This window comes from Natator depressus, chromosome 24, assembly GCF_965152275.1.
Source record: "Natator depressus isolate rNatDep1 chromosome 24, rNatDep2.hap1, whole genome shotgun sequence".
Classification (NCBI taxonomy): domain Eukaryota; kingdom Metazoa; phylum Chordata; order Testudines; family Cheloniidae; genus Natator; species Natator depressus.
Window position 1 is genome coordinate 7461274 of NC_134257.1, and position 26629 is coordinate 7487902.

Here is a 26629-nt window from a genome sequence, read left to right on the forward strand (position 1 = left end):
AATGTCAGGCCCAGCCGGTTCCAGGCGAGCCCCGCTGCCGTGCTCCGAGAGCACAGGGCTTATAAATCACCCATCCCGCTCGTTTATACAACACCGGCCAAACCTCCCCCATTGGCTGGCGGGAACTTTCTCCTCTAAATAGCTGTGAGGGCTGGAGGTGCAGGACAGGGCCCAGGGCATGCTGGGAGAGTTACAGGGGCTGTTGGGAAGAAGTTATTTAGGGGCCCCATTGTCTGGTGACTTGAGGTCATGTGGTTAAGGGGAGGGAGCCAGGACACCTGGGTTCACTCTGTGAGGGGAGTGCGTTCCAGTGGTTAGAGCAGGGAAGGGGGCTGAGCGGGTTGATGGTTAGAGCAGGTGACTGGGAGGCAGGAGTCCTGGGTTCTGTTTCGCTGGTTCTCTCTGTGGCCCCGGGCTAGTCGCATCCCTTCTCTTTGCCTCAGTTTCCCCCCGTATAATGGGACAGCCCTCTCCTGCCTCACTGAATGCAACTCCAGGAACATTTTTAAAGCACCTGGAGATCTTCACAGGGAAGGTGCCCAAACAAGGCAAGCACTCCATGGCAATGGCTCCCCCTTTCTGGCAAAGAACGTGCATTCACGGCCCATAGCATCTTTCTCCGCAGCTGGGACCTCGAGGGCTTTGCGGACGCAAGGGATTGATCCCTTCCATTGAGAGATGGTGGGATGGGGGGTGGCTAAGCTGTGGAAGGAAGAAAAGGGATGGGCAAAGAGTGGAAGGAATGGGGTAGGAGAAGAGGGGAGGATGGATGCTGGGAAGGAGAAAGAAAGGATGATGAGCATCACATGAGCAATCCCTGATGAACAGCTGCCATGTCCCACCCCAGAGGTGGCTGCATTTTGCCACTGAGTAAGCAACCTCTGTACAGCGTTGCTATGTGGCCCTTGACCAAGTGCTGCCCCGCCACTCCAGAGGAGGCCGCATTTCGGCTGTGCACAAGTGATCTCTGCGCCGCGTTGCTGTGTGGCTGGTAAAGACCTGCCATGCCCCACCCCAGAGGCAGCTGCATTTCAGAGCCCAGGGTATTTGTATTTCACGTTGGTGGCGGGCACTGATATAGCAACACGCGCCACCATGTGGAGACCTGCTTGGCGTCTCCTAGCGCCAGATTCAGCTGCATCCCAGCTTCCTTTCCCTTCCAGCCTTGCCCAGCCGACCAGCCCGACGCCCGAGCCGTGCAGTGTGCTGCCTTCAACACCCAGGAGTTCATGGGCCGCCTCTACCAGTGGGAGCCCTTCACAGACGGTAGGGGACTGGGAGCCGGGACTGGCATTCGGTTACGGGGCAGGGGGAAGTCCAGTGGACCCCCGTGCGGTACCATCTCATTGCTCTGCCGTGGCTTGGAGTTCCCAGGGGGTGCCTGCGTTTTTGGTGGGCTGGCTAGGGGCCCCCTCTGGGCCCGCTGCCTCTCCACAGTTCTGACGGTGCCCCTCAGTCCCGACCCACAGCTCCCCTGCTATCCCAGCCCTCCCCCCTCACTCATATCTGCCCGTGCCCCTCAATCCCGACCCGCAGCCCCCTTTGCGGGTGGAGTCTGGGGCTCCCCACTTGCACAGCTTTGCAGGTGCCCCTCAGTCCTGCCCGGCCACCCTGCCCTCCCGTTCCAGCCCAGGGGCTGGCGCACAGCGGCCTCGTGCCATGACCAAAGTAGGAAAGCACCGGGCTCCTTTCGCACAGAGCCCTGAGACCAGGCTGTGGACCAGCCCCCCACTCCTGCGTTTAACCCCTCGGTGCTCCCAGCTGGGATGGGCAGCTTTGCTCTCCGATGGCTGTGGCCCTGAGACCCCGGCCTGCAGCTGGGATTGGCCTTCGCTGCTTTCTGCTCCCTCCCCCCTGGCTGACGGTGGCACTGCAGAGGGGCCGTGTGCTCAGCTTCATCCTGGACTGGTTTTATCTCGGGGGCTGTTGGCTGCGGCCCCTCTCGCTCTCTGGGTCCTTTCCCCTTCCTTTGCTCCCGCGCGGGCGCAGGCAACTGCTCCCACCCCGCCTCGTTCCTGGTGGCCGGGTTTGTTCTCTGCACCTGGGGGACATGTTCTCCACGGCCAAGGGGCTGTCGGGCCTGTGTACACACACAGTGACGGATGGGCCCCAGCTGGGCCAGGGCGCGTCTATCCTGTCGGCTCCAGGGTGACCCATGCTGACGGGTGTGAACCAGAGATGTGTCCACATTTCCCAGCCAAGGGAGTAGGTCACGGCACTGTCTGGTGGCGCTCAGCTGAACCCGGCAAACTCATTTCACTGGTGATGGAAGCACACTGCCCTGCTCCCTCGGCCGAGCAGGGTGTGTGCCGGGTGTCCTTGAGAAGCCTTTCCCACAGCCTGGGTTGCTCTCTGATGAGCCGGTTAGTTCTCAGTGCTCTGGAGCGTAACCCGGGCCTGGGGTTTGGGCAGGGGGCAGTTTCGTGGGTGTCCTGTTGAGCACGGCAGCAGTTTGGGGGCTGGCGTGTGCAGAAGCGTGATTGCGTGTATCTGTGTGCGGCATGTGGGGCGAGGATGGTGCCTGGATGGATCTCCCTGTATGCTTTGTGCGTGTGTTTCCGGCTGTGTCCACGGGCTCCTCCCTGCATGTACCGCATGGATCTGCGTGTGTGTTTCATGTGAGCATGGACTGCGTGTGCCTTGCTGGCTGTGAGCATGTCTGCAGGGAAAGGGCCTTTTGTCTCTTAAATCACCGCATCCAGGGCACTTTGGAAGCCAATTAGCTGGAAAACTTCTCTCCAGGGAGGCTGTTGTACTAAGGAAGGGGGTGGGGGGTTCCTCATGGTGGGGACTGGGGTCCCAGCAGGGCGCTGGGACATTCCCATTTCCTGCCTCAGCCCCTGACTCTCTTGCTCTGAGTTTGCTCACTTCCTTTCGCTGTGTCCTCAGCAGGAGTGCGGGAGAGGGGGCACGGACTGGAGGGGCTGAGGGGTTGCGGGGAGTGGGGGGGCACAGGCGGGTGGGAGGGCAGGACCTTGACGCCTCTCAGGTCTCGGGGGCAGCTGCAGCAGGGCTGGATGAGAATTAAATAATAATCCGTAAGAGCACAGTGTCAAACTTTGGAAAACAATTTGCTTTGAGTTGGAGACAGTTCTGATCCAGAGAGGGTCCGGGGGGCGGTTCTAATCTGGGGGGACCAGGCACCAGTTCTGATCTGGGGGAAGCCAAGGGCTGGTCCCAATCCAGGTGTTGTGTGTCAGGGAGCAGTTCCGATCCAGAGGGGACCAGGGGCTGCATCTGATCCGGATGGGCAGGGCTAGTTCCAATCGGGGGAGGCGACGGGCTTGATTCCAATGCCGATCTGAGGAATCTGATCTCGGTTCTGAGCCAGGGCATCGCAGCCAGTTCTGACCCGGGGCACTGGGGTCACTTCTAATCTCATTCAAACTGGTTCGTCCGGTCGCTGCTGGGAACCCTGGGGGATCTTCTGTTAAATCAGTCACCACTTCTGGGTGCAGGCAGCAGCTGCAACCCCAGCCACTGGCTCCCTTTCTGAAATGGCAACCCCTGGGCCCCACGCCCCTCCCAGAACCAGAGATGGAACTCAGGAGTCCCAGCTTCCCCCACCTCCCACTCACAGCACTAGCTGATTTGAGGGTGAGGAGTGCCTAGGAAACCCCCTGAGAGGAGCCCCTCTGTGCCCCACAGTCCCCGGAGGCCGAGACCCAGGCTGGAATATTTCAGCACGAACCGAATTGGATGGAGAAAAGTCGAAGCTGGCTGGGGGAGGGGGGGGCGAGTGGAGGTTGGAGTCAGCCCCCTATCTCTGTGCTGCGGTGCCCGCTCCACCCACCCTTCCCGCCCCTGCTGTCTGTGCCAGGCCCCCTCCTCCCCCGTGTCCATGGCACGAGGGCTGGCAGGTGTTTTTTGCCGAGTTCGGCAGATCCAGCCTTTTCGGCCGTAATCCCCTTTCTCATGGCCGATGGCCTGTGCAGTAATCACCGAATGGCATCAGCCCCGCACCCGGTCTGTTATTCTATGCCCTGCCGGGGCTCTCTGCCCAGCTCGGTCATCAGGCAGGGCAGGGGGAGCAGGAATCCAGAACCCACTCTGGGTGCCAGCGGGCGCCCCACGCCTTGGGCCCGCTGGCTGGCTGCCTTCCCCGACTCTCTTCTTCTTTGGTCTTTTCTTTCATCTTCTCTTTTATGTCTCTGTCATTCTTTTTCTCCTTCCTTTCCTGCATTGTCTCTTCCTCCGCTCTCATCTCTCTCCTCCATTCACGTTTCTTTCTTTCTTTCCACTCCCCCCACCCCCAGCTGGCACCCTCCATCCCTGCAGGACCCCTTTGCAAACAATCCCCTGCCAGAGCCGCCTTGCCCACCCTGCTGTGCTCTCCCCCCGCCCCCCGCCATGTCCCCGGAATGGCCCAGGTCTAACGATGTGCATAGCAAATTGATTAAGCGCTGGAAGATTTATAACCAGCTGACGCTACACTGTTCATTGTGCACCGGGCGCAGCAGAACCAAGGGCTGTGCGCATCTGAGCCGCCAGCCTCTCTGCCTTCCCTGGGGAGAGCCCATCTCACGTCTCCACCCTGCAGCCGAGGGGTTGCCCCTCTCCCCATGCCCTGCCCACCGTGGGTCTGGCACTGGGGTGGGGGTTGTTAGCCGTCAGGCTGCTGCCAAGGGGGTCTTTATCAGATTCCTTTCTAAACCCAGCCAAGCAGCTGGCAGCAGCATCTCTGTTAATGACTCTTCGTCCTTCTCCAGCCCCATCTTGCCGAGGATTTCAAAGTGCTTTACACAATGAATCAAACTCCCTGGGAGGCAGGGATCGACCGTGTCACAGGTGGGGAAACTGAGGCACAGAGCAGGGGGATGCGACTGGCCCAGTATCACACAGCCCGTCAGTGGCAGAGATGGGACTGGAACCCAGGAGTCCTGGTGCCCAGTCCCCAGCTCTAACCACAGGGCCACACTCCCCTCCAAAAAGCCAGAAATAGAACCCAGGAGTCCGGACATCCAACCCTCCCTGTCCGTATCCCGGGGCTCTGGCATGGGGTGTGCTGCTCACGAGTGGGGGAGCCAGTTCCAGGGCAAACGGATCTCTGAGCTTGCCCCAGAGCCAGGTAGCAGGGCCCCCTCCCGCTGAGCTGAGCCCCTGAGCCAGGGTGTGGGGGACTGCAGGGTAGCTAACGACGCCCTGAGCATTCATTAAATAGTGTTATCAGCGGGTGCTGGCCATTTCCCTGCGCTCGGTGCCGCAGGCCGCCTAAGCAGCTTTAGCCAGTTAATACAAGGACACGACTTATTAACGGCTCTGCACGGCCAGGGCTGGACCAGCCTGGAGTCCATGATTAGCTCAGCGCAGCTGGGGCCTTTCCGAGGACGGGCTTTTGCTAATCCAGCTCCACGGCAGCATCAAAGGCAGCCACCCCCACCCGGCGCCTCTGGGGGATAATTTCCAAAGTGAATTTGCTGGTGCCACTACAGTTCGGATCCAGCGCTGCCTTATCCCCAACTCCCAGTGATGGGCCCATGGGGCGAGAGGCTCATCCCTGTGGATTGGGGCCCAGATCTCCGAATGAGTCAGGGCCCCAGATCTGCTGGTGCATCCCCATGGGTCAGGGGTCAGGATCTCACAGTGTGTCCCAGTGGGGCAGGGGCCTGGATCTCCAAGCATGTCCCAGTGAGGCAGAAGCCTGGATCCCTTGGCATGGCCCAGTGCGGCAGGGGCCTGGATCTCCTGGCGTGGCTCAGTGCGGCAGGGCCCTGAATCTTTTGGGGTGTCCCAATGGGGCAGGAGCCCGGATCTCCTGGGGTGTCCCAGTGGGGCAGGGGCCTGGATATCCCAGCCTGTCCCAGTGGGGCAGGGACCCAGATCTCCCTCAGCTGGCCAGCTGCTCCAACCCTCTGTGCTCTGCCCAATGTGGGCCCCCCCATCTTGCATTGTAAAGCAGGCCCTGTAGGTTCAGAGCCATGCACTTTGATTTGGGGGCTGGGGGAATTGTTCTGTCTCTCAGCTCCTTCCAGGGGCTAAAGCTAGCCAGAGCCCATCCAGATGTGCAAGGTCCTTCCCCTTCCCATCCAGATGTGCAGGGTCATGCCCCGCACACGCACTCCCCACGCATCTACCTTTCTACCGTCCATGCCCAGCCAGCCCTCGGCTGCCGAGCCCAGCTGGGGGGTGAGGACGTGAGGGATGAATAGCGTTTCTGTTCAAACACTGTGTTCTTTCCAGTTGGCCGGGGGTAGAGCCGTGGCCTCCAGCCGCTGAGACAGCACGTTGGGAAAATAAACCCTGGCTGGGTTATTATTATTATTAAAGGGTCCCACTCCGGCTGTGCCCACCCCTCCCCTGAGCTGGCACCAGAGGGCACCAGCATCTCTGGTCACTCGCTCTGCTGTGGGAGGGGTGGCACCCAGGTCGTGCAGCGCGATCCAGGGCAGAATTGGGGCCTCCCGCCTGTCCCTCAAGTGGATGTCTTGTGTCCAGCTGCTGGGACGCACCCTGACTTCTGGCCAGCGTTAAACCAGCCCCGATACCCACAGCACGCCAGGGAGAGGGGAGGTGCCAGGTTGGAGGGCAAGGCAGGGTCACCCAATGGGGACTAGGACAGAGCAACTCTGGGTACAACCTCGCCTCCACAGCACCCCTCCCTTCCCCCTGAACTCTGTGGGAGGTCAGATCTCAGTGGGTTCAGGTCCATCTGGATTGGGGTCAGAACTTGGTGCATTCAGTCCATCAGCATCAGAACTTGAGCTAAAGGAGTAACTGTCAGTTAGCAGCAGTTGTAGGATGTTATCCTTGGTGAGGGCTCTCCTGTCCCCCTCAGCCCCCAGTGCTGCGCTCAGACCACACCCTTCTTGAGTATTATTCACCCCCATGCTCCAAGGCGCTGAGTGCCCAGCAGCTTGAGGGGCTGGAGGGTCAGGCAGATAGCTCAGGAGGAGACAGATTGAAAAAGAGGCTGTCAATCTCTTTGTTTTACTGCAGGGCTGGGGGGGAGTTGCGAAGCATGCAGCACATAGGAATAGGGCAGCGTCCCTTTAAACAGTTTGTGAACCCTCTAGCAGCGCTCACCATGCTCTGGACTGTAGAAGATGCCACGCGCCTGCTGCTCTGGCCGTGTCTAAAACAAAACACGGTGAGCACCAGTAGAGGGTCTGCACAGTATTAAAGGGGATACCAGCTTATTCCTCTGTACCACAAAAGGCTTTCGGGGGCGGGACTTCGCAGCCGGAGGGGAGGCCGGCTACAGAAAAGGCTGCAACCCACTAGCCTAATGCAAAATCCTGACTGGAAACAAACGTTTGCCCCAGTCCGTACGTATCCAGCTCCCACCTCCGCTGTCCCACGCGCCTCCCGTCAGCGCCCACGCTCCATTTACAACCGGAGCGGCCTGGACTCTTACCGCAGCTCCACAGCCGGATTCAATCACCCAGACTGGCGTGGGGCGGGAGCGAGGCCGGGGGTGGGGGAGCTCAGGGGGCCCTGCAGACGTTTGCTTCGAAGTATGCGGTGATCTGTCAGGCTGGGGAGCTGTGCCAGGAACTTCCTAGCCTAACAACGAGCCCTGTCCCGCAGAGGGGCAGGGGCTGGGAGATCAGGTGCCGATGACCTTTGCTGGGGGGGCGGGATGGGGCTGCAAGAAATGACCCGGGCTGTGGGCAGGAGCCCTTGCGCTCGACCTGGAACCGCCTCGAGACCGATCCTGGGGGGGGGGCAGAGAACGTGACACTCAGTGGTTCTCAACCTTTCCAGACGACTGTACCCCTTTCCAGAGTCTGATTTGTCTTGCGTACCCCAGGTTTCACCTCACTTAAAAACTCCGTGCTTACAAAATCAGACCGAAAAATACAATAGTGTCACGGATTACGGGAAAATTGCTTTCTCATTTTTCCCATATAATTCTAAAATAAATTAATTGGAATATAAATATTACACTTACATTTCAGTGTGAGCCTTGTTCACTTGCGAGACTCGTCTGAAGCCAGAGCCCCCGGCGGCGGGGCTGAAGCCTGTAACTCAGCTTCACAGGGTCTCCTGTGGCCTGGGGCCCTGGGTCAATTGCCCTGCTTGCCACTTCCAATGCTGGCCCTGCATTTGCGAGCCCCCAGGTTGAGAAACACTGATCTAGATGAGTTGACTACCTCCTGGAAGTCCTCTGCGTGCCCCCAGGGGTACACGTGCCCCTGATTGAGAACCACTGACCTAAGAGCCGAGGGCTAAGTCTCTTTACTGCCCTGTTTGCCCAGGGTTGTGAAGATCACGGGTGGGCCGTAGTGGATGGCCGGGGCTGCGCCGTGAGACTGAATGGGGGTGGGGGGAGGCGGTGCAGCCTGGCACCTGCTTTTGGGGGTCACTTCAGGCCTGAGGTCATTTTCCCAAGAGACTTTTTTTAGAAGGCATTTAGGAGCCCGGCTCCTGCAGTGGGAGGAGACCGATGCAAGGAGTTCGTTTACACTGCAGCTGGGGGTGTGACTGACACCTGTGGAGAGGCCCAGGGGCCACGTGCTGCAGCCACGCACCCCAGCTGCCAGGGAGACGTACCCCAAGTGTCACTGCAAGCCAGCGGGGGCGGGGGGCTCTGGCTTCAGACGCCTCCGTGCAAATGAACAGCCCTGCAAAGGTGCAACCGCTGCCAGGTAAACCGCCCATTTGGCTCCCAATGTGAAAGGGCGGGGCTTTGATTATGTTGTGGGGTTGGTGACTCAGTGAGCTTGGTTACCCAGAAACCACCCGGCCATTCTGCCCTGTGATCTGCCTCTGCGATCTGCGGGGTGGGGAGGGAAGCAGCGGGCCTGAGACTCCGGCCAAGACTCAGAGGCCTGGGGAAGAAAAGGGCCCGGACGGATGGGACCTTTACGTTGGAAACGGGAAAGCAGAAAGTCATCCCAAGTGATTAATGACCTGTGAAGAATGATAGTGGTGGAAAAAGGTGGGCGGCCAGCCAGGCTGGGCTGGAGTCTTCTCCTGCATTTGTTCCCCATCCCTCCATCTTTCATTTTCGCTCTCTCTTCCCACTGCTTTGTTCATCCCTGTTTTCTCCTTCTCTCTCTGGTCCCCCCTCCATTTTCCCTCTCAGATGCCTGGAGAGCCCCGTAATCAGCCCTTTCCCCACTCTCTGCAGAATGGTGCCAGAAGATGCTGGGGAGAGCGGCTGCTGGGGTCAGACCCCGAGGCCGGCCGAGAGCAGAGCACATGGTGTGTGTATGGAGGGTTATTCTGGTGAACCCAGAAACTCCCAGTTTCCAGCCTCTTCCCCTATGGACTGATGCTGTAATGGTATAATCCCCTCTCTATCAGTGTAACTCCACCCACAGTGGGGAGTGGGGCACTGCTTTAACTGTGCAGCTACAGGATAGTATAGCCCTCGCGAAACCAGTGCCTTGTGGTGTGCGATGCTCTTACATTGATTTAAACCTGGCCCAGCTCCTGCTGGGGAAATGTACAGATGCAAGTTAAACCGGGAGAAACAGTTTGACATAGAGACGAGCGTCCGCACCCAAAAGCTGAACTAAAAGCCATTTAACTGATGCAGCTTCTGGCAGATCTTAAATTGATGGGACGACGACTCGCTGTAACTGCAGCCGCAACACAGGGCCTGACCCACTTTAACCCCGCTGGTCTCAGAGGGCTGTAGGTAGGGGTTAGTCCCGTGGCTTAATGCACAGCTGGACTGTCCGAAGAACCTGCCTAGACCAGAGGACAAAAACTCTGCCTAGATAAGCCCTTCGTTTCCTTTGTAGCTTTCTTTGAAGGGCTTTAGCAAAGGCATTTGGAAAGTCAAAAGGGCCCCTCTGCCCTTTCTCTTATCCACTGTGGTGCGCAAAGGACATGGGTCTTTGCCAGCCCACCCACGTCAGGGCGAGACGCGGCTCGTCTGAGCAAACAGCAATTTGCGCCCCGCTTGGCCCTGGTGTAGCTGATTTCCCAAGGTGTCTGGCCCACAGAGAAGCAGCCCCAAACCTCTCCAGGATTTAGAGCCAGGCGGTTTTCCTTTCCAGGAGCTGGGCTCGCTATTTACTGGCTGCTACTGCTGTAATACCGGCATCTCCCAATCTGTAATGGTTTTATCTTCACACACACACACACACACACACACACACACACACACACACACACACACACACACACACACACACACACACACACACACACACACACACACACACACGCTTGTGGGCAAGGCTAATTAATGGGAGTGAGGCATCCAACGACCTTGGAGAAGCTGGGCCTATGTAATGTGCCCGAGGGGACACAGGACGCTGGGGAAAGAGCAGGGAAACAACCCTAGCTCTTCTAAGTTTGAGGCTACTGCACTGACCACTGGGCCATCCTTCCTCCTCTCCCCACACCCCAGTGACAAAGCCAGGCTGGGCGCTGGCTGCCATCCAGCCCCCCGACAGAGCTGTCAACGTCCAGGAGACGCACTGTGCGGCCTTTAGCCAGGAGCTCAGCCACCACGTTCTCGTGTTCCGGGGGCAATGCCCTCCGGTCCTGGCTACGCATCATCCCACGGGGCTAGTGATGCTGCAGGGAAAAGCTTGGCAAGAACCGAAAGCTGGACGTTCACGCCAGACCCATCCCAAGTAGACCACGATTGGCCCGCGACCCTGGGGGAAATCAGGAGCAGGCACATGCGCTCCACCGGGGTAAAGCCGGAGTAAGCAGGAAGCAACGGGGTGAAAGCAGCTTCCCCCTCCCAGCCCCTCCCCCTCTGTATTATTTCTGCTCCCGGCCAATATTTGGATTTCTGCTGGACGCGGTGGGAGTGGGGACGCGAGGGGAGGGGCTCGCACAAAAAGCCCTTTGTTCCCTAACCCCACTGTCAGCCCCAAGGCTTTGCCAGCCGGGGCTGCCAGGCGAGATGGGGCAGTGAAAGGCCAATCGCCGCACGTCCCAGGGGGCAGGGGGGAGGGAGCCATGTGGATGGGGGGGGGCGGGAGGCGGGGGGACCTTTGGTGATAAATCACCCCCGGAGCCAGCAGCTCTTAGTAAAATAAACTGTGGAAAATGTTAAAAAGCCTTGGCTGCTCCCCCACCCCACCCTGTCCTGAAGCGAGGTGGGGCCGGCAGAGGGGGGTTAACCCTTGGCGGGGTGGCATGCAGCCTGCAGGGTGGGGAGCTTGGGAAGGACTAGACAAGGTGGGCATTCGATTCCCCCGCCCCAACCCTGTTTCATTACCGAACCCAGGGAGGAGGTTGGGAGGGTTTGGACATTCAGCAGTGATGCCAAAATGCCCCGGGCCAGGCCCCTGGGCCCCAGTACTCAGAGCCGGGCTGGGCTAGTGGGTGGCTAGGAGATCTTGGAAACAAACTGGGGTTAGGGGGCGGGAGCCCAATAGAGGACGCTCTCCCCTCTGAGTCAGTGCCCCGCTAGGGAGCCCTGTGCTGCGGGGGGGGGGGTGAGGGGGCTCAGTAGGGGGCGCTCTCTCCTCTAAGTCAATGCAAGGGGGGGCAGATGAGCCCCCAAACCCTGGTCTATCATTAAAGATCCCCCAGCAATCTCCCCAAGGTTGCCACCAATTCCCTTCTGCAGGCCAAATTCCCCAGCAGTCCCCCCGGACGCGATATTTTCTTTCCTGTCCCATCCCAAAGAGTGAGCGCCCTGTTTGCCCCGTGCATGCACCTGCAGCCCTCCGTGGGCTCCTCCAAGCTCCAGGCAGCACACGCTGCCAACGATAACGTGTCTTTGGTTTCTCTGCGAGCCCCCGGGCGGCTCCCCATGCGGCCCCTGGATCCCAGAGCGACCCCCGCTGGGTCCCCAGCCTGGTGTCTCTCTGGCCTCCTGCCTGGTCCATTCCCTGGGGTCAGTCCCAGCTGAGCGGCTGCTTTTCACGAAGGCAGATAGCCCATGCCCAGAGCTGGGGTTGGGGTGCACGGCCCACCCGCCAGGGGCACTAGTCTGAACCTACCATCCCCACCAGCCTCATCTTGCTCCACCAGCTTGGGGGGGGGGGCAATGCCCTGATCTGACCCCTCCCCCCCTGAGAAGCCCCCTTAATCCCCCTCCAGGATATAGTAAGCCCCACGAATGCTTGTCAGCGTCCCCGTGTGCTGTGGGGGGTCACCCAGGCCGGCCAGGGCCCACCCCTGGGTGCAGTGGGGCATCTTCCCCACCCCACCCTTTAGCTGTGCCCTGGGAAAGCCCCATTTTAGGGATGAGCGGGCGTTGGGTTGCCACCAGGACGCCTGGCGTCTGTTTCCATGGGACAATGGCAGGGAAAGGGGGCGACGATCCAGTCTGGGAGCTCTCCGGGGCCAGGCCGGGCTCCCACTGGGGCTGCCCGGCGCACAGTTTCCCCGCTCTTGGTCGGGGCTCGAGGTGCGGCCATCGCCCGCCCGCGGGTTCTCCCTGGCAGGGCCGCCCTGAGCCCCGGCTCCGTGTCGTTGCAGTGCGGGGCTCCCAGCGCTGCGAGCTGAACTGCCGCCCGGTGGGGTACCGTTTCTACGTGCGGCACACGGAGAAGGTGCAGGACGGCACGCCGTGCGAGGCCACCTCCCTCGACATCTGCGTGGCCGGAGAGTGCTTGGTAAGTGAGGCGGGGGTGGGGGCGTGTACGTGCAGGGGGGAGCTCTGTGCTCTGGGACAACTCCCCAGCCCCCCCAGCCCTGGACCCACTGCTCTAGGCCCTGTCTGTGGCTGGAGTTGAAGGGAGAGGGGCTGGGGAGGGGGAACAGGGCAGACTCTGGCCGGGAGTGGGGCATGGGCACGTCTCTGGGTCTGAGCAGCAGGCTGGGAGCCTGGACTCCTGGGTTCTCTTCCCAGCTCAGCCACTGACATCCTCAGTGACATTAGGAGAGTGGTGCCCATGCTCCGTGCCTCAGTTTCCCCCTTGGTGCAAAAGGAGGGAGCCATGGGGCAGCCCCCGGGGGGATATACAGCATCTGTGATCCAAGCCCCCAGGGGAAGGACGCTGCGGGGGAAGCCCAGAGCCCGGCCCCACCTAGCAGCCCTCGCCCACCAACTCAGCTCCCTCTGCCCTTCCCACGCACCCCTGCCCCTCTCTGGTGGCCTGTCCCATCTCCCAGCACCCTCCCCGCCGTGTCATGTACTCCTCCCTCATTAACCCCTTCCTCCCTGACCTTGAGCTCTGATTGCATGGGTGTGCGGGGGTCATTTATACCCGGTGTTTAACCCCCAAGTTTAACATCTGGCCCAGTGCAGGTCCCCCTCCCTGCCTGGCTCAGCTGGGCTCTTCAGAGGTTGGAAACCCCTGTGCCCCCCAAAACTGGACCAGCTGCTAGGCTGCCCCTAGGAGCAGCAGCACCTCTTGGCAGAGCAGGGGTGCTCCCCTGGCTGCAGTCGGGAAGCCCCCCTTGCTCTGGGGTCCCTCTAGGGAACAGGAAGGAAATGGGGGAAGCGCTGCAGAGGGGCCTGTGTTGGGGAGGGGTGCGTGGGGGATGGGGCCGATGTGGTCACATATCTCTAAGCTTATGGAGTCCGGCTGAGACCTGGGCGAGAGTGGGGGCGGCCCCCTGATTTAAAGCAGACCCTGAATAGTTTCTCAGGGGCTCACCCTGGTTCGTTTCTCTGGGACTCACCGCCTCTCCCCATGACAGGCTGCTCCAGGGCCTATTCGGAGAGGTGCAGGGGGGTCCCCTGGGGCTAGGGGGTCGGGCAGTGAGGGGGTCGGGTCTCGGCCCAGCTCCTAGCACGATGTGGGTTTGCTGCCGCCTCTCCAGGCCACCCTCAGCCAGGCCAAACTTCGCCCAGGGAGGGGAGGCCCCGGGGCTCAGTCAGAACATGGCCAGGGCGGTGGGGTACTTGTGCCACACATGGCCGGGTCTGTTCTGCACAGGGACCACTGGCAGGGCAGGAGAGCCGGGGGGCTGGCAGGGGTGGACCTAGGTGGCCAGAGGGGAGGGCCCTTGCCGTGGCTCTGTCCCATCCCAGCTCGCATGCCTGTTTCTCCCTGGCCTTCGCTCTGCAGAGCCCTGGCTGCGACGGGGTCCTGGGGTCCAACCAGACGCTGGACAGCTGCGGGGTGTGCGGGGGCGACCACTCCACCTGCAAGCTGGTGGTGGGCAACTTCAGCGACTCCAACGTGCCTATCGGCTACCACAAAATCCTCGAGATCCCCCAGGGCGCCACCAGGATCAACGTGACCGAGATGACCCGGAGCCCCAACTACCTGGGTAAGGGCTGGGACAGGCTGGGTGGGATGGGATGGGATTGGGAGGACGGGTCCCTCTTGGGACCGAGCTTGTCACACCAAGGGACTCTGCACTTGCATTGGGACTTGTGCAAGCTTGCATGCACACACGTGTGATATACACACACACTGGACTCACACATCTTGCATGCACACACCTTGCACACGAGCATGCACACACACACACACACACACACGTGTCTGTGTGCCTTATACGTGCGCACAGCTGTTGCACACACATTTTGCACAAGCATGTGGCTTACATATTGCCTGCACACTTCACGCACAGGTATCACAAGCACATGTGCACCTAGCTCGCCTACCTTACACGCTCACGTGTCTCATATATGCACACCTGGCACGTACATTTTGCATGCTCGCTCCTTGCACATGCCCAGCTCACATGCACTGCCCGCACACCTTGCACGAGCACACTTTGCACAGATGCATTGCACGTACGTGCCTAATACACGTACACCTGGCATGTACCTCTCCTGCATCACCTGTACACTTTGCACATGCACACCTTGTGTGCACACACCATATCCTCATGCAGGCACGCCGCACCTAGCTGTCACACACCCGGACACGTCACACCCAGCTGAGATGAGGGCAGGCAGCTGTCCTGCTCCAGGGTCTCGGCTGATCGCCTGCATGGTCAGGAAGGGGTTTGGTAAATTCCCTCCCATGCAGCTCAGTGCTTTAGGCAAGTGTATCCTCTGACACACCAGGTGTTGGCGCCGGCTAGGGGCATGAGACAGGGGCAACGAGCTGCTGCGTTGGGAGAGCCGCTCCCAGGCTTGGAGGAGTTTGGGTCCAGATTGGCACTTTGCAGCTCAGGCCATTTTCTAATGGGATCTGGGACAGCCAGTGCAATGCACCTACACTTGTGTGCACAGAGACGTGCACACAGATGCACAGGTACACGGATACATGCACATATGTGCACCTACCCACACACTCTTTCACAGATACACCCACATGCAGGCCAGGCTCACACACACATGGACACACGGGTAACCTGAACCCCATGACAGACACCTCCATATGGGCACATAGACACACACATTCATAGACACACACACGTGTCCTGTACAATGGCACACAGAGATGTGCACACAGACATACACGTGGACACTGACACACACAGACATAAACACACACACACCTGTACAATGAGACACAGATATGTGCATACAGACATACACATGTGTCCACGGCAAACACAGACATATGTACACCCCTGTACACTGACACACACTGACATACACATACACACGTGGACACTGACATGCACACAGACATACACACGTGGACATTGACACACATGGACATATACACACACACCTGTACACTGACATACACACACACACACACACACCCCGGTACACTAACACACACAGACATGCACACACCTGTACACTCACACCCACACCCCAGTACACTGTCACACACAGTCATGTGCGCACACACTCACACCCACACCCCAGTACACTGTCACACACACACACACACACACACACGTTCACTGACACACACAGAACTGCACGCAGATCTATACAGGCACACCTGTACACCGACACACAGAGACATGCGTGCAAAATCTACACGGACATGTGCACACACACACACACACACACACACACACACACTGAGTGCACCTTTCACTAGCATGCAGGCTGCCCGGGCTCCCCGTTCTTGCCAGGTTGTGCTGCGACCCCAGCCCCACAATGAGGCAGCTCTCCTGTGCCCCGGAGCATGGGCTCCAGGCCCGCAGTCCATGCAGAGCACGCCGGGGTCCCGAGCGAGCACGGGGGAAGTCCTGGAGCCCACCCCAGGCTCAGGACGCTGACGCAGCCCGCACCCACTTCTGTGCGCTGCAGCCTTGAGGGGCCGCTCCGGCAAGTCGATCATCAACGGGAACTGGGCAGTGGATCCCCCTGGGCGCTACGAGGCAGGCGGCACCGTTTTCGTCTACACCCGGCCGGGCCACGAGGAGCCCAGCGCAGGGGGAGAGTCGCTGACGGCCGAGGGGCCCACCACAGAGCCCATTGATGTGTATGTGAGTACGGAGGGGGGGTAGGGGGGCTGGAGAAGGGGGGCACTGTGTGCCCTAGAGGGGAATGGGGGAGCTGGGAGGGATTCTGGACCCTGGGGCCCGTGGGGAGCAGTCTAGGGGTGGGGGGGTTCCTAGGCCCTGGGGGGGGGATCCTGGGGAAGGAGGCTCGCAGAGGAGCAGCTGGCTGGCTCCGAGCATGGCAGGCCATTGCTGGCTGTGGCGGGCGAGGCTCAGAGACCGGCTGGGCGGCCTGTTGAACGGCGGGTGCCCCTCACCCCTGGGCCCCCTGCTCGAGCCGCTCTCTGTCGTCTCCCCCAGATGATCTTCCAGCAGGACAACCCCGGCGTCGCCTACCGCTTCTTCCTGGCGGGGGCCAGACCCGACAACCCCGCCCACGAACCCCCCGGCCGCCGGCAGGACGTCAGTAAGGAACCTCCTATCACCCTCCGGAGGCCCTTCCCCCTCGTCACCCCTCGGGGGCCCTTCACCCTCCATCATCCCCTGGGGCCCTTCACCCCCCCGTCACCCCTGGGGGTCTCCCCCACATCACATCCCTGGGGGCCCTTCACCTCCTATCACCCTCCAGGGGGCCCTTCACTCCCTCCCCAGGGGGCCCTTCCCCCCCCATCACCCTGCAGGAGCCCTTCTCCCCACATCATCCCACGGGGCCCCTTCAACCCCCATCACCCTCCAGGGGGGCCATTCCCTCCATCACCCCCTGGAGGCCTCCCCCCATCACCTCCCAGGTGGCCTTCGCCTCCCTAACACCCCCTGAGGGGCCCATCCCCCCCGGGAGGCCCTCCCCCCCATATCACCCATCGAGGGCGCCCTTCTCTTCTCCCCTCCAGGTGCCCTGACCATGTCATCGCCGAGTGACCAGCTGGTGCCGCCCACCTCCTACAATCACCCCATGGGGACCCGGCACCGGGCGCCGGCACCGGCCAGCCAGTCGGGCAGGACCCCTGGGACACTGCAGCGTAACGTCCGCGTCCCCCCACTGCCGCCCCCGCCCGCCCTGCCCCGGCCCCAGCCGCACGACATCTATTGGAAACGGGTGGGGAGCACCGACTGCTCCGCCTCCTGTGGGAAAGGTGAGCGACCCCTGCGCCCCGTCCCCCGCACAGCCTGGCCCCTCCTCCGCCCCGTCCCCCCACAACCCACCCCAGTACCCCCATCCTCCCCACTACCTGTTCCCCCGCAACCTGTCCCCTCCTCCTCCCCATCCCCCACGTCCCATCCGCTCCTATGCCCCATCCCCCAAGACATGTCCCCCTGATCCCCATCCCCACCACGACCCGTCCTCTCCTACGCCCCGTCCTCACTCCCTGTCCCCCTGATCCCCATCCTGCCTCCTTCCCATTCCCCCACTGCCCTTCCCCCCACTCCTTGTCCCCCTGCTCCCCAATCCCATTGCCCCATTCCTCCCTGCCTCCCTGATGCCCCCCCCCGACCCCCAGCCGGGTGCATGAGCAAACTCTGTGGCTTCCCCAACAACTCCAGCAGCCCGCAGCAGCTCGCTCACCGCTGCAAATGCTGCTTTCCCCTGTGTCTATGACCCCCAGGTTATCGGGGGGCCCTTCCAGCCCCCGCTGTCCCCCCAGCCATGTCTATGACCCCAGGTTATTGGGGTCCCCTTCCCCACCCATGCTGTCCCCCAACCGTGTCTATGACCCCCAGGTTATTGGAGTCCCCCTCCCTGCCCATGTTGTCCCCCCGACCGTGTCTATGATCCCCAGGTTATTGGGGTCCCCCTCCCCACCCACGCTATCCCCTCGGCTGTGTCTATGACCCCTGTGTTATATGGGGCCTCCTTTCCTTCTCCCTTCCATGCTGACAGCCTCTCCCCCACACCCCCCGCCGTGTCTCTGCAGGGCTCTGGCAGCCCGTGTTCCGGTGCACCACGCGCCACTCCCAGGAGGAGGTGGGGGAGGAGCAATGCGCCGATGCCCCCAAACCGCCCGCGCCAGACGAAGCCTGCAACACCCAGCCCTGCCCGGCCTAGTGAGTGTCTGCGTCCCCCGGCCTGGCCAGAGCTCTCTGCGGGGAGCCAAGGACACAGGGCCCTGAGTACGGAGGGCAGGTCCGGGGCTGTAGTGAGTGCAGGTCTCCCCAAGTACTGTAGTGAGTGCGGATCCTGCCCCCCCCCCCCCGGGGCTGTAGTGAGTGCGGATCCCGCCCCCCCGGGGCTGTAGTGAGTGCGGATCCTGCCCCCCCCCCGGGGCTGTAGTGAGTGCAGGTCTCCCCCAGGACTGTAGTGAGTGCAGATCCTGCCCCCCCGGGGCTGTAGTGAGTGTGGGTCTCCCCCAGGACTGTAGTGAGTGTGGATCCCGCCCTCCCGGGGCTGTAGTGAGTGCGGGTCCTCCCACCCCGGGGCTGTAGTGAGTGTGGATCCCGCCCTCCTGGGGCTGTAGTGAGTGCGAGTCCTCCCACCCCGGGGCTGTAGTGAGCGTGGATCCCGCCCTCCCGGGGCTGTAGTGAGTGTGGATCCCGCCCTCCCAGGGCTGTAGTGAGTGCAAGTCCTCCCACCCTGGGGCTGTAGTGAGTGTGGATCCCGCCCTCCCGGGGCTGTAGTGAATGCGGGTCCTCCCCCCCCCCCCGGGCTGTAGTGAGTGCGGTTCCTCCCCACCCGGGGCTGTAGTGAGTTTGGGTGTGTCCCCACCTGGGCTGTAGTGAGTGCGGTTCCTCTCCCGCCCCCAGGGCTGCAGTGAGTTTGGGTGTGTCCCCCCCAGGGCTGTAGTGAGTGCGAGTCCTCCCCCGTCCCCGTCCCCCCGGGGCTGCAGTGAGTGCGGGTCCTCCCTACCCGGGGCTGCAGTGAGTTCAGGTCGTCCCCCAGCCCCCTCCCCCCCGCCCCGGGGCTGCAGTGAGTTTGGGTGTGTCCCCCCCGGGCCTGCAGTGAGTGTGGGTCCTCCCCCCCGGGGCTGCAGTGAGTTCAGGTCGTCCCCCCCCCCCGCCCCGGGGCTGCAGTGAGTTTGGGTGTCCCCCCCGGGGCTGTGGTTCCCGCGGGCGCCCCATGTGCAGGCTCCCACGGCCACAGGGCAGGGCCTGGAGTCTGGAAGGCCGCGGTGCCCAGCCCGGGCTGACCCTGACTCTCTCCGGCCGCAGCTGGGACGTGGGCGAGTGGTCGGCCTGTAGCAAGTCCTGCGGGCCGGGCACCCAGCACCGCCAGGTCCTGTGCCGCCAGACCTACGCCAACCGCAGCACCATGGTGCACCCGCAGCACTGCAGCCAGCTGGACAAGCCCAGCCCCACCCAGCCCTGCCAGCTCCGCGTCTGCAGCCACTGGGAGGTGCGCACCAACTGGAGCGCGGTAAGGACGGGCCGGGGCTCGGGGCCGGGGCTAGTGCCGGGAGCTGGGCACGGAGAGGGGCGGCCCCCATGCGTGAGCCCTGGGCGGGGCTCGAATGTGGAGGGGGGATAGGGGGCTGGAGGGGCCATGGGTCTGATCTGGGGTGGGAGGGGGCACATGGGGTAGGTGGGCCCATGGGTCTGATCTGGGGTTCCTGGGAGGCGGTGCTGTGGAGGGGGGATGCCGGGGGGGGGGGGCATGAGGGAGGGGAGCCCCTGGGGGGCAGGACTGTGTGTGTGGGGGGGGTTCCCTCCCATCCCATACAGGGAGGCGTTGTCGTGGTAACACCAGTCTCCATGGTGACACCACCTCCGGCTCCGCCCTCCCCCCAGTGCTCGGTTCTGTGTGGCCTGGGCCACCGGACCCGCCACATCCGCTGCATCAGTAACCGCGGCGACCTGCTGAGCGACGGCGAGTGCAACGGCAGCCACCGGCCCCCGGCCAACGAGGCCTGCGACATGGGGCCCTGCGTGCGCAGCTGGTTCCACAGCGACTGGAGCAGCACGGTCGGTGACCCCCCCCCACCCCGGCTCTGCCGGTGCCCCTCACTCCCGACCTGCAGCCCCTGCTAGCCCAGCCCTGGGACCCCCCCCTCCCCGCTCCGCCGGTGCCTCTCACTCCCGACCCGCAGCCCCTGCTAGCCCAGCCCTGCCCCATCCCAGCTCAGCTGATGCCCCTCAATCCCAACCCGCAGACCCCTGCTATCCCAGGCCTGGGCTCCTGGAGCAGGGACAGCCCAGTCATGCCAGATTTTGCAGTGATCTTGCAATGCTGAAGCCCTTCCACTAGGAACAAGGTTGAGGCCCAGCAAACTCATTTCTCGTGTGACCTGAGATTCTTGGGAACCCCCCAGCCTGGCCCGGATAAGTTCAGTGGGTTCCTCAGGAGATTCCCCATAGGAGAAGCTCCCTGCCTCAGGGCTGGGGCTGCTGCATCCCTGGGGTCGGGGGCCAGGAGGGGCTACGTTCAGACCCTGGCCTGTGGTTCCCTGCCTGGAGAAGCCCAGCCATGGCTTCCCTGCAATGCTGGGCAGTGCTGCCTTCTAGCGTCCCAAGGCAGGAGTGCAGCTGGGTGGATCTGCTGAAGGATGGATAATAAGCCCCATCAGCCCCCCCTCCCCCTTGCAGGGCCCAAGGAGCCATGGGGCCAGTGATGGGTGGATCCCTGTGTAATGAACCAAGGTGCAGGGGTCTGAGCCATCCCAGACTAGATAGCACCAGGCCCCAGGAGTCCTACGCTGGGAGGTGCCCCTGGCCAGGTTCCCTGATGGTGTCTCTCTCTCTCTCTCCCATCGGCCCAGTGTTCGGTGGAGTGCGGGACGGGGATCCAGCGCCGCTCTGTGGTCTGTCTGTCCAGCTATGCCAACGAGCAGGTGGAGGAGACCTGCGCAGGCACCAAGCCAGCCGACATGCGAGCCTGCAACAGCGGGCCCTGCCACCGCACCGTCAAATGGTACACAGGACCCTGGAGCCAGGTGAGGAGGGGTGTGGGCGCCGGGCCAGGCTGGGTGGGAAAGCACCCTGCTCTTGGGGCCAGGCCTGGGGACACTTCTCTGCAGTCTCCTGGGATCATTTGCACTCAGCATGGGGTATGTGTGCTGCACACGCGTGTGCCAGGCAGAGCAATCACTGCTGTGTGCACGTGTGTGTGTGCCATGCAGAGCAATCAGTGCTGTGTGTGTGTGCGCTCACGGGCCCATACATAACAGTGCGTGCATATGTATTGATGTCTATTTGTGCCCATGCATAACAATCAGTGGTGTGTGTGTGTGTCTGAGACACATATCCAGCATACAGTCCAGCCTAACGAGTAGCTGTGTCACCCCTGCCCTCTAACCTGGGGGCCCTTTACACTGCTTGGCGTCTATAGCCTCCAATCTGGACTGCTCCGAAACAGCCTCCAGTGTGCAAGTCTCTCCCAGCTACGTCTGTGTGTGCTCCAGCCAGACACACCTTGGCCCTCACCAGCCTTGGCTATACTGCAGGGTGACCCCAACACTCCCCTGGTCCTAGATTTCCCCCCAGAAATGTATGTCCTGTCCTGCCCGGCCCGCTGTTGGACAATACAAGCGAATATAAAGTCCCTCCGTTTATTACTAGAAGTGACATGCACACATCTCGTTCCCCCAAATGGAGTTTCACAGACACTTCGATTCCGACACGTGGGATTAGATAAACCAATAAAACAAGTTTATTAACTGCCAGGAGAGAGATTTTAGGTGAGTTACAAGTCATAAGGCATAACAGTCAGAAATGAATACAAGAAAAGTAAAGAGAAAACGCTGCAGGTGCCTAACTTCGCAATCTCTGTTTAATTCGGGGCAAGGTTTACTCCCCACGTGCTCTCTGCCGTCTTACTGAAGAAGCTTCTTAGGCCAGGAGCCCTTCCCCAGTTCAACGGCTGCTTCCTTTGTCCCTCTGGTGCAGAGAATCGATGGGCAGAGAGAGAGAGAGAAGGGGAGCCTTGAGGTGTCTGTCCCCCTTTTTACAGCATTTCCCCTCCTCTTGGAAAACATTTCTGGCTGAGATTCTGGCGACAGAGAGTCTGTGTGGAAGGATGTTCCCTGCTGCTTTTCCTCACCTGTTTGGGGTTTCTGTTTCTACCTGCCCTGCTTGATGACTCTGTTTGCTGCTTAAATGCCAATTAAGCAGAGCCCATGTTCCTTTGTTTGAGACAGGCCTGTTTGCCGGCCTCCCTTTGGACCATGTGTTAAGATCCCCATGCAGTTGGAATCTATCGCTTCACAATGTGGCCACCCATATTTTATCAGGACCAGCAGACAATGACTTTTCAGATAATATCTCCCAAGGCATAACTCAGTACCCAGATTGTTACAGTAGTGTGCAGGGTGTGGACATGGGGACATTCTGTCACGGGGTGTATGGCTCCCCTGGTCTGTGTTTGCACTCGCCAACCCCAGTTTTGCTCTCCTGGGGGCCAAGGTCTCTCGCAGACTCCATAGGGACACACCGCAATTCCAGGAAGCACACGGAGCAGCGGCTGCTTTGCCAGCGAACAGAGACGGAGAGATTAGCCTCTCCCATGACCAGCTGGGCTGGTCCTGCTAGGACATGCCCTAATGATGAGCACTCCGGGTGGGACGTGGGTGGTGGGTGGGTAGCGGGTGGGTTTTCCCTCAGTGCCGGGTGGGTGACATGCAGGAGCCCTGCTCTGAGTGCCCCCAGCGGCCTGAGCCCTTTCCCTCCCCCCCTCCCCCCCCCGCAGTGCTCGGCGGACTGTGGCACCGGTACCCAGCGGCGGGACGTGATCTGTGTCAGCAAGCTGGGCTCAGAGTTCAACGTGACAGAGGCCTCAGAGTGCGCCCCGCTGGAGAAGCCGCCCTCCCTGCAGCCCTGCACTGGCAGCGCCTGTGACGCTCGCTGGTTCTCCACCTCCTGGAGCGCGGTGAGAACCTGCAGGCCCCCAGACTGGCCAGGCCCCTCCCTGACACACCTGGGCTCCCACCCCCAACCCAGGCCCCTGCCAGCTGAGCCTAGGGAGACTCCCCTTCAGATGAGAGCCATATAGGGGCTATGACATGCAGTCGAACCATTCCGATCCCATCCACTAGAGGACAGTGCAGTACGCGCCCTGTGGCCATGCCAATCTGATTGCCCATTTTTCCAGGCCCTGGAGGTTTGGCATAGCATGAGTGGCTATTCATTTGCCAAATACTTGAGAGGCAGCGTCTCCTGCAGGGCCATCAGGGAAAAGTGGGGGCTCAGCTTCACTCAGTGTGTCAGCTCTAAGCTGCCCCCGGCCTCAGGAAGAAAAAAATGGCATAAAAAATCCCAGCATAAAACCTAGTGTCCTGGCCAAGTCGGGTTGTCCCCTCCCCCTCTCCCCCCGTACAGGCCCCAACTTCACTTCCTCTCTTAAACTGCTGTTCAACAGCTGCTGCACCCGAACCATTTCAGCATTGAGTGAGCCCTGTGCAGCAATGCCGAGTGGCCGTTGCCAGCTGCCATGCTCTGCACCAGAGGTGGCTGCATCTCTGTGCTGGGTGGGGAGGCCGATTCTCCTGCACAAAATCTGCAGAGCAGTGCAGGCATCCTTATGGTTCGGGGGGGATGTCGGTCACTCTCCTAACCCCCTCTCTGCCCCCGCAGTGTTCCAAGTCGTGTGTGGGGGGAGTCCAGGTGCGGGAGGTGCAGTGCCTGACCCAGAACAAAACCTTCAGCAATCTCTGCCAGTCGGACCTCAAGCCCATCAAGAAACGTTCGTGCAATACCCAGCCCTGCACCCCCGAGCTCGGTAAGGGACGCCAACCGCCTGTCGCCTGCTCAGCCACCCCCTTTTCCACCCCTGCCTGAGTCCATCTGTATACCTCTCCTCTACAGTGCCCTAAGCAGAGAGCAGCCAAAGGGAGCCCAGGGCAGGGGAAGTGGCTAACAGGGGAGGTGGTGCAGACGCTGGGGCCAGGACCTGGTGCAGACTGATACAGAGGGGATGGACTCCCTGAGCGAGGAGTGCCCCTCCCAAGCCTCATGAGAGGTGGGGGCTTGGGGTATGAGCAAAGGACTGGCAACCAGGACTCCTGGGTTCTATTCTCAGCGCAGGCTAGTGATGAGAGCCAGGACTCCTGGGTCCTATTCCCAGTGCAGGGAAGGCTAGTGATGAGAGCCAGGACTCGTGGGTTCTATTCTCAGCTCTGTCACTTTTCCTCTCTGTGCCTCGGTTTCCCCTTCTGTACAGTGGATGATACTTCCTGCCCCGCCCCCATCTTGGTAAAACCCCTCTGAGAGCGACGGCTGCTCCATGGGTGCCGAGCAGTGATGATGGAGTGGAAGCCTGCCAAGGGCTGGGGGTGTGGGACCAAACGGGGTTTCCCCGCAGCGTTAACCCAGAGTGCGCCGCACCCCCGGCTCCTCACCGCTCCCCTCCTCTTTCCAGACGAGAACTGCAGGGACAAGTACCACAACTGCCCCGTGGTGGTGCAGGCCCGGCTCTGCGTCTATTCGTACTACAAGCTGGTGTGCTGCGCCTCCTGCACGCGGGCCGTGGCGCGGAGCAAGGACGTGCAGAGCCGGTAGCGGCGCCGGCCGGCCAGAGACGGGGGCCAGGCTCTCGCACGCTCATCGTGCGGATGGGCGTGTTCCTTGGGGAGGACTCGGACGGACCTGGGCTGCTCGTCCCCCCCAAAGCCACCCCGCAGCATGTGGGGAGGGAACAACCAGACTGTGCCCAAGAGGCCGGAACGGCTTTGAACGAGGATCATGGCCAGGCCGCATGCCTGGCTCGTCCCAGGGCCACGCATCTTCCCTGTCGCTGGAGAGGCCAGTTCCGCTCGCAACTCTAGGGCCCGATCCTGGGTGGGGCTGAGTGCCGGGAGCTTGTCCCAGCTCACTCCAACAGAGGTAGTCCTGCCCAGGATCAGGGCCCTTGTGTGTTACTGACCAATTCTGCGTACGGGCCCAGTGGTGAGGGGAAGGGGCCGCCACAAGCCGCGATACTGACTGCTCCCTGGGGCCGGGATGCTGTAGGACCCCGCCCCCGGCCCGGCTGCCCCATCATCACGTAGCCCCACAGCTGAGCCCGGAAAGCCGCCACCCACCCTCCACCGGAAGGAATTGGTGCTTCCTGCTGGGAAACGCGACTCCCAGCGCTTCCACGGAGCCTGACCCTTGCCTTGCCTGCATCCCATGGAGCTGCGAAGCCCAGTGGTGCCCCATGCCGGCCGGCCTCGTAATGGTGCAAAGGGACCCATGTGCTATATGTCCCACCCCAGAGCCTGGCCTGGGCGTCATGTCTGAGGCCTCCAAGCCCCCTCTTTGGGCATGGAGGTGACACAACTCGGAGGCTGGGGGAGCTCCCAGTCCAGCTCCTGGCAGACACAAGTCACCGCCCCGATTAGCACCAGGCCGAGGACCGAACGGGTAGCAGGAACCTGAACTCCCCTCTCACCCCTAGGGGGTGCCCCTGCACGTGGGGAGCTTGCCCTGCACACCCCGCTCAGCAGCTTCTACCGGTGCTGACGTGACCCCTGAATGCGTGTCAAGCTCGAGTGAGTCCCCTCCAGTTGTTTCCCCATCAACTTCCTTCCCTGTCCCTGCTTTGTCTGGGGAACTTACAGAGCAAACCTCCTCCTCTGTAGAGCCCACACCCCCAGGACGTCGGCATGGGCTGGCTGGCTGGCTGCTTTGGTGATAGCATCACTGAACTGCTTCTCCCTCCTGTCTTTCTGCTTCTCTTGAGACCAATGGGATTCTTGCTGTTAACTTCATGGGCTACAGATCAGCCCCTAGATTTCCCATCACTTTTATTGTCCACGTGTAATCCCCACCTGCCTGCCTGAGCTATACACAGGATTTGAACCTGGGAGCTTCAGGAGAAAAAAAAAAAAAGCACACACGTCTACCAGTTGAGCTAAAGCATCACCTCTCTTAGGCAGTGTCTGTAGTAGACCTTTAACCTCTTGTGGATCAGCCATGGGACGACAACATGGACACACCATGCTGGAGCATTGCAGGGCCACATTTTATGAGGCTGGGTGAAGAAGAGGGTAGCAGGGGGTAGAAAACCCCTGACAAATAAAGGCATTATATTAAAGACATTTTATAGAAAAATTTTACTGCAAAGCCATTCAGAGTGTCCAGATTATATAAATATATAACTATATATTATAAAGATTGTATCTGGGTTTTTTTGTGCAAATCTAATTTATTTTGTATTAAAGATGAGCTGATGTTTCCCTGTGGGCTTATATTTTCCTCCCCTTTTAAGAAATATGTCACTTTTGCCAACTTGAAGAACATAAAAAAGAGTATTCAGGATTAGTTACCTGGTTAAGGGTTGGTTGGTGCAGAGAAATCTTAGATGGGAGGGGGGAACTGGGGCTGGGAAAGACTGTGTAAAGAATAATAATGTTTTATTATTGTATTACAATAGGATCTAGAGTCCTCAACTGAGTTTGGGGCCCTGTTGTGCCAGGCATTGCATAGGCTGAGTGAGAGACAGTCCCCAAAAGGTTACAGTCTAAAGCCCTGATTCAGCAGAGCGCTTAAGTCAATGAGCCTTACTCACATGCTTGAAGTTAAGGGCATGTTCATGTGTGTTGCGGAATTGGGACCTTAGACTCTGCGCTCTGCTGGCTGGGATGGTGGCATGAGCCTGGTGAATTTC

General features: G+C 60.7%; 1 protein-coding gene across 1 annotated transcript in view; it reads left to right on the plus strand.

The window, feature by feature from the left end:
- Nucleotides 1–26095, plus strand: part of ADAMTSL4 (ADAMTS like 4) — a 58154-nt gene extending 32059 nt beyond the window's left edge. Inside the window, exons 7-19 of the mRNA XM_074939009.1 lie at nt 1164–1266; nt 12343–12479; nt 13881–14085; nt 15986–16164; nt 16480–16585; nt 17010–17252; nt 18033–18162; nt 19264–19468; nt 19840–20013; nt 20808–20981; nt 22733–22912; nt 23617–23761; nt 24401–26095. Coding sequence (XP_074795110.1) covers nt 1164–1266; nt 12343–12479; nt 13881–14085; nt 15986–16164; nt 16480–16585; nt 17010–17252; nt 18033–18162; nt 19264–19468; nt 19840–20013; nt 20808–20981; nt 22733–22912; nt 23617–23761; nt 24401–24540 — 2121 coding nt within the window. The 3' untranslated portion in view covers nt 24541–26095. The remainder of the gene's footprint in view (nt 1–1163; nt 1267–12342; nt 12480–13880; nt 14086–15985; nt 16165–16479; nt 16586–17009; nt 17253–18032; nt 18163–19263; nt 19469–19839; nt 20014–20807; nt 20982–22732; nt 22913–23616; nt 23762–24400) is intronic.
- Nucleotides 26096–26629: the final 534 nt, after the last annotated feature.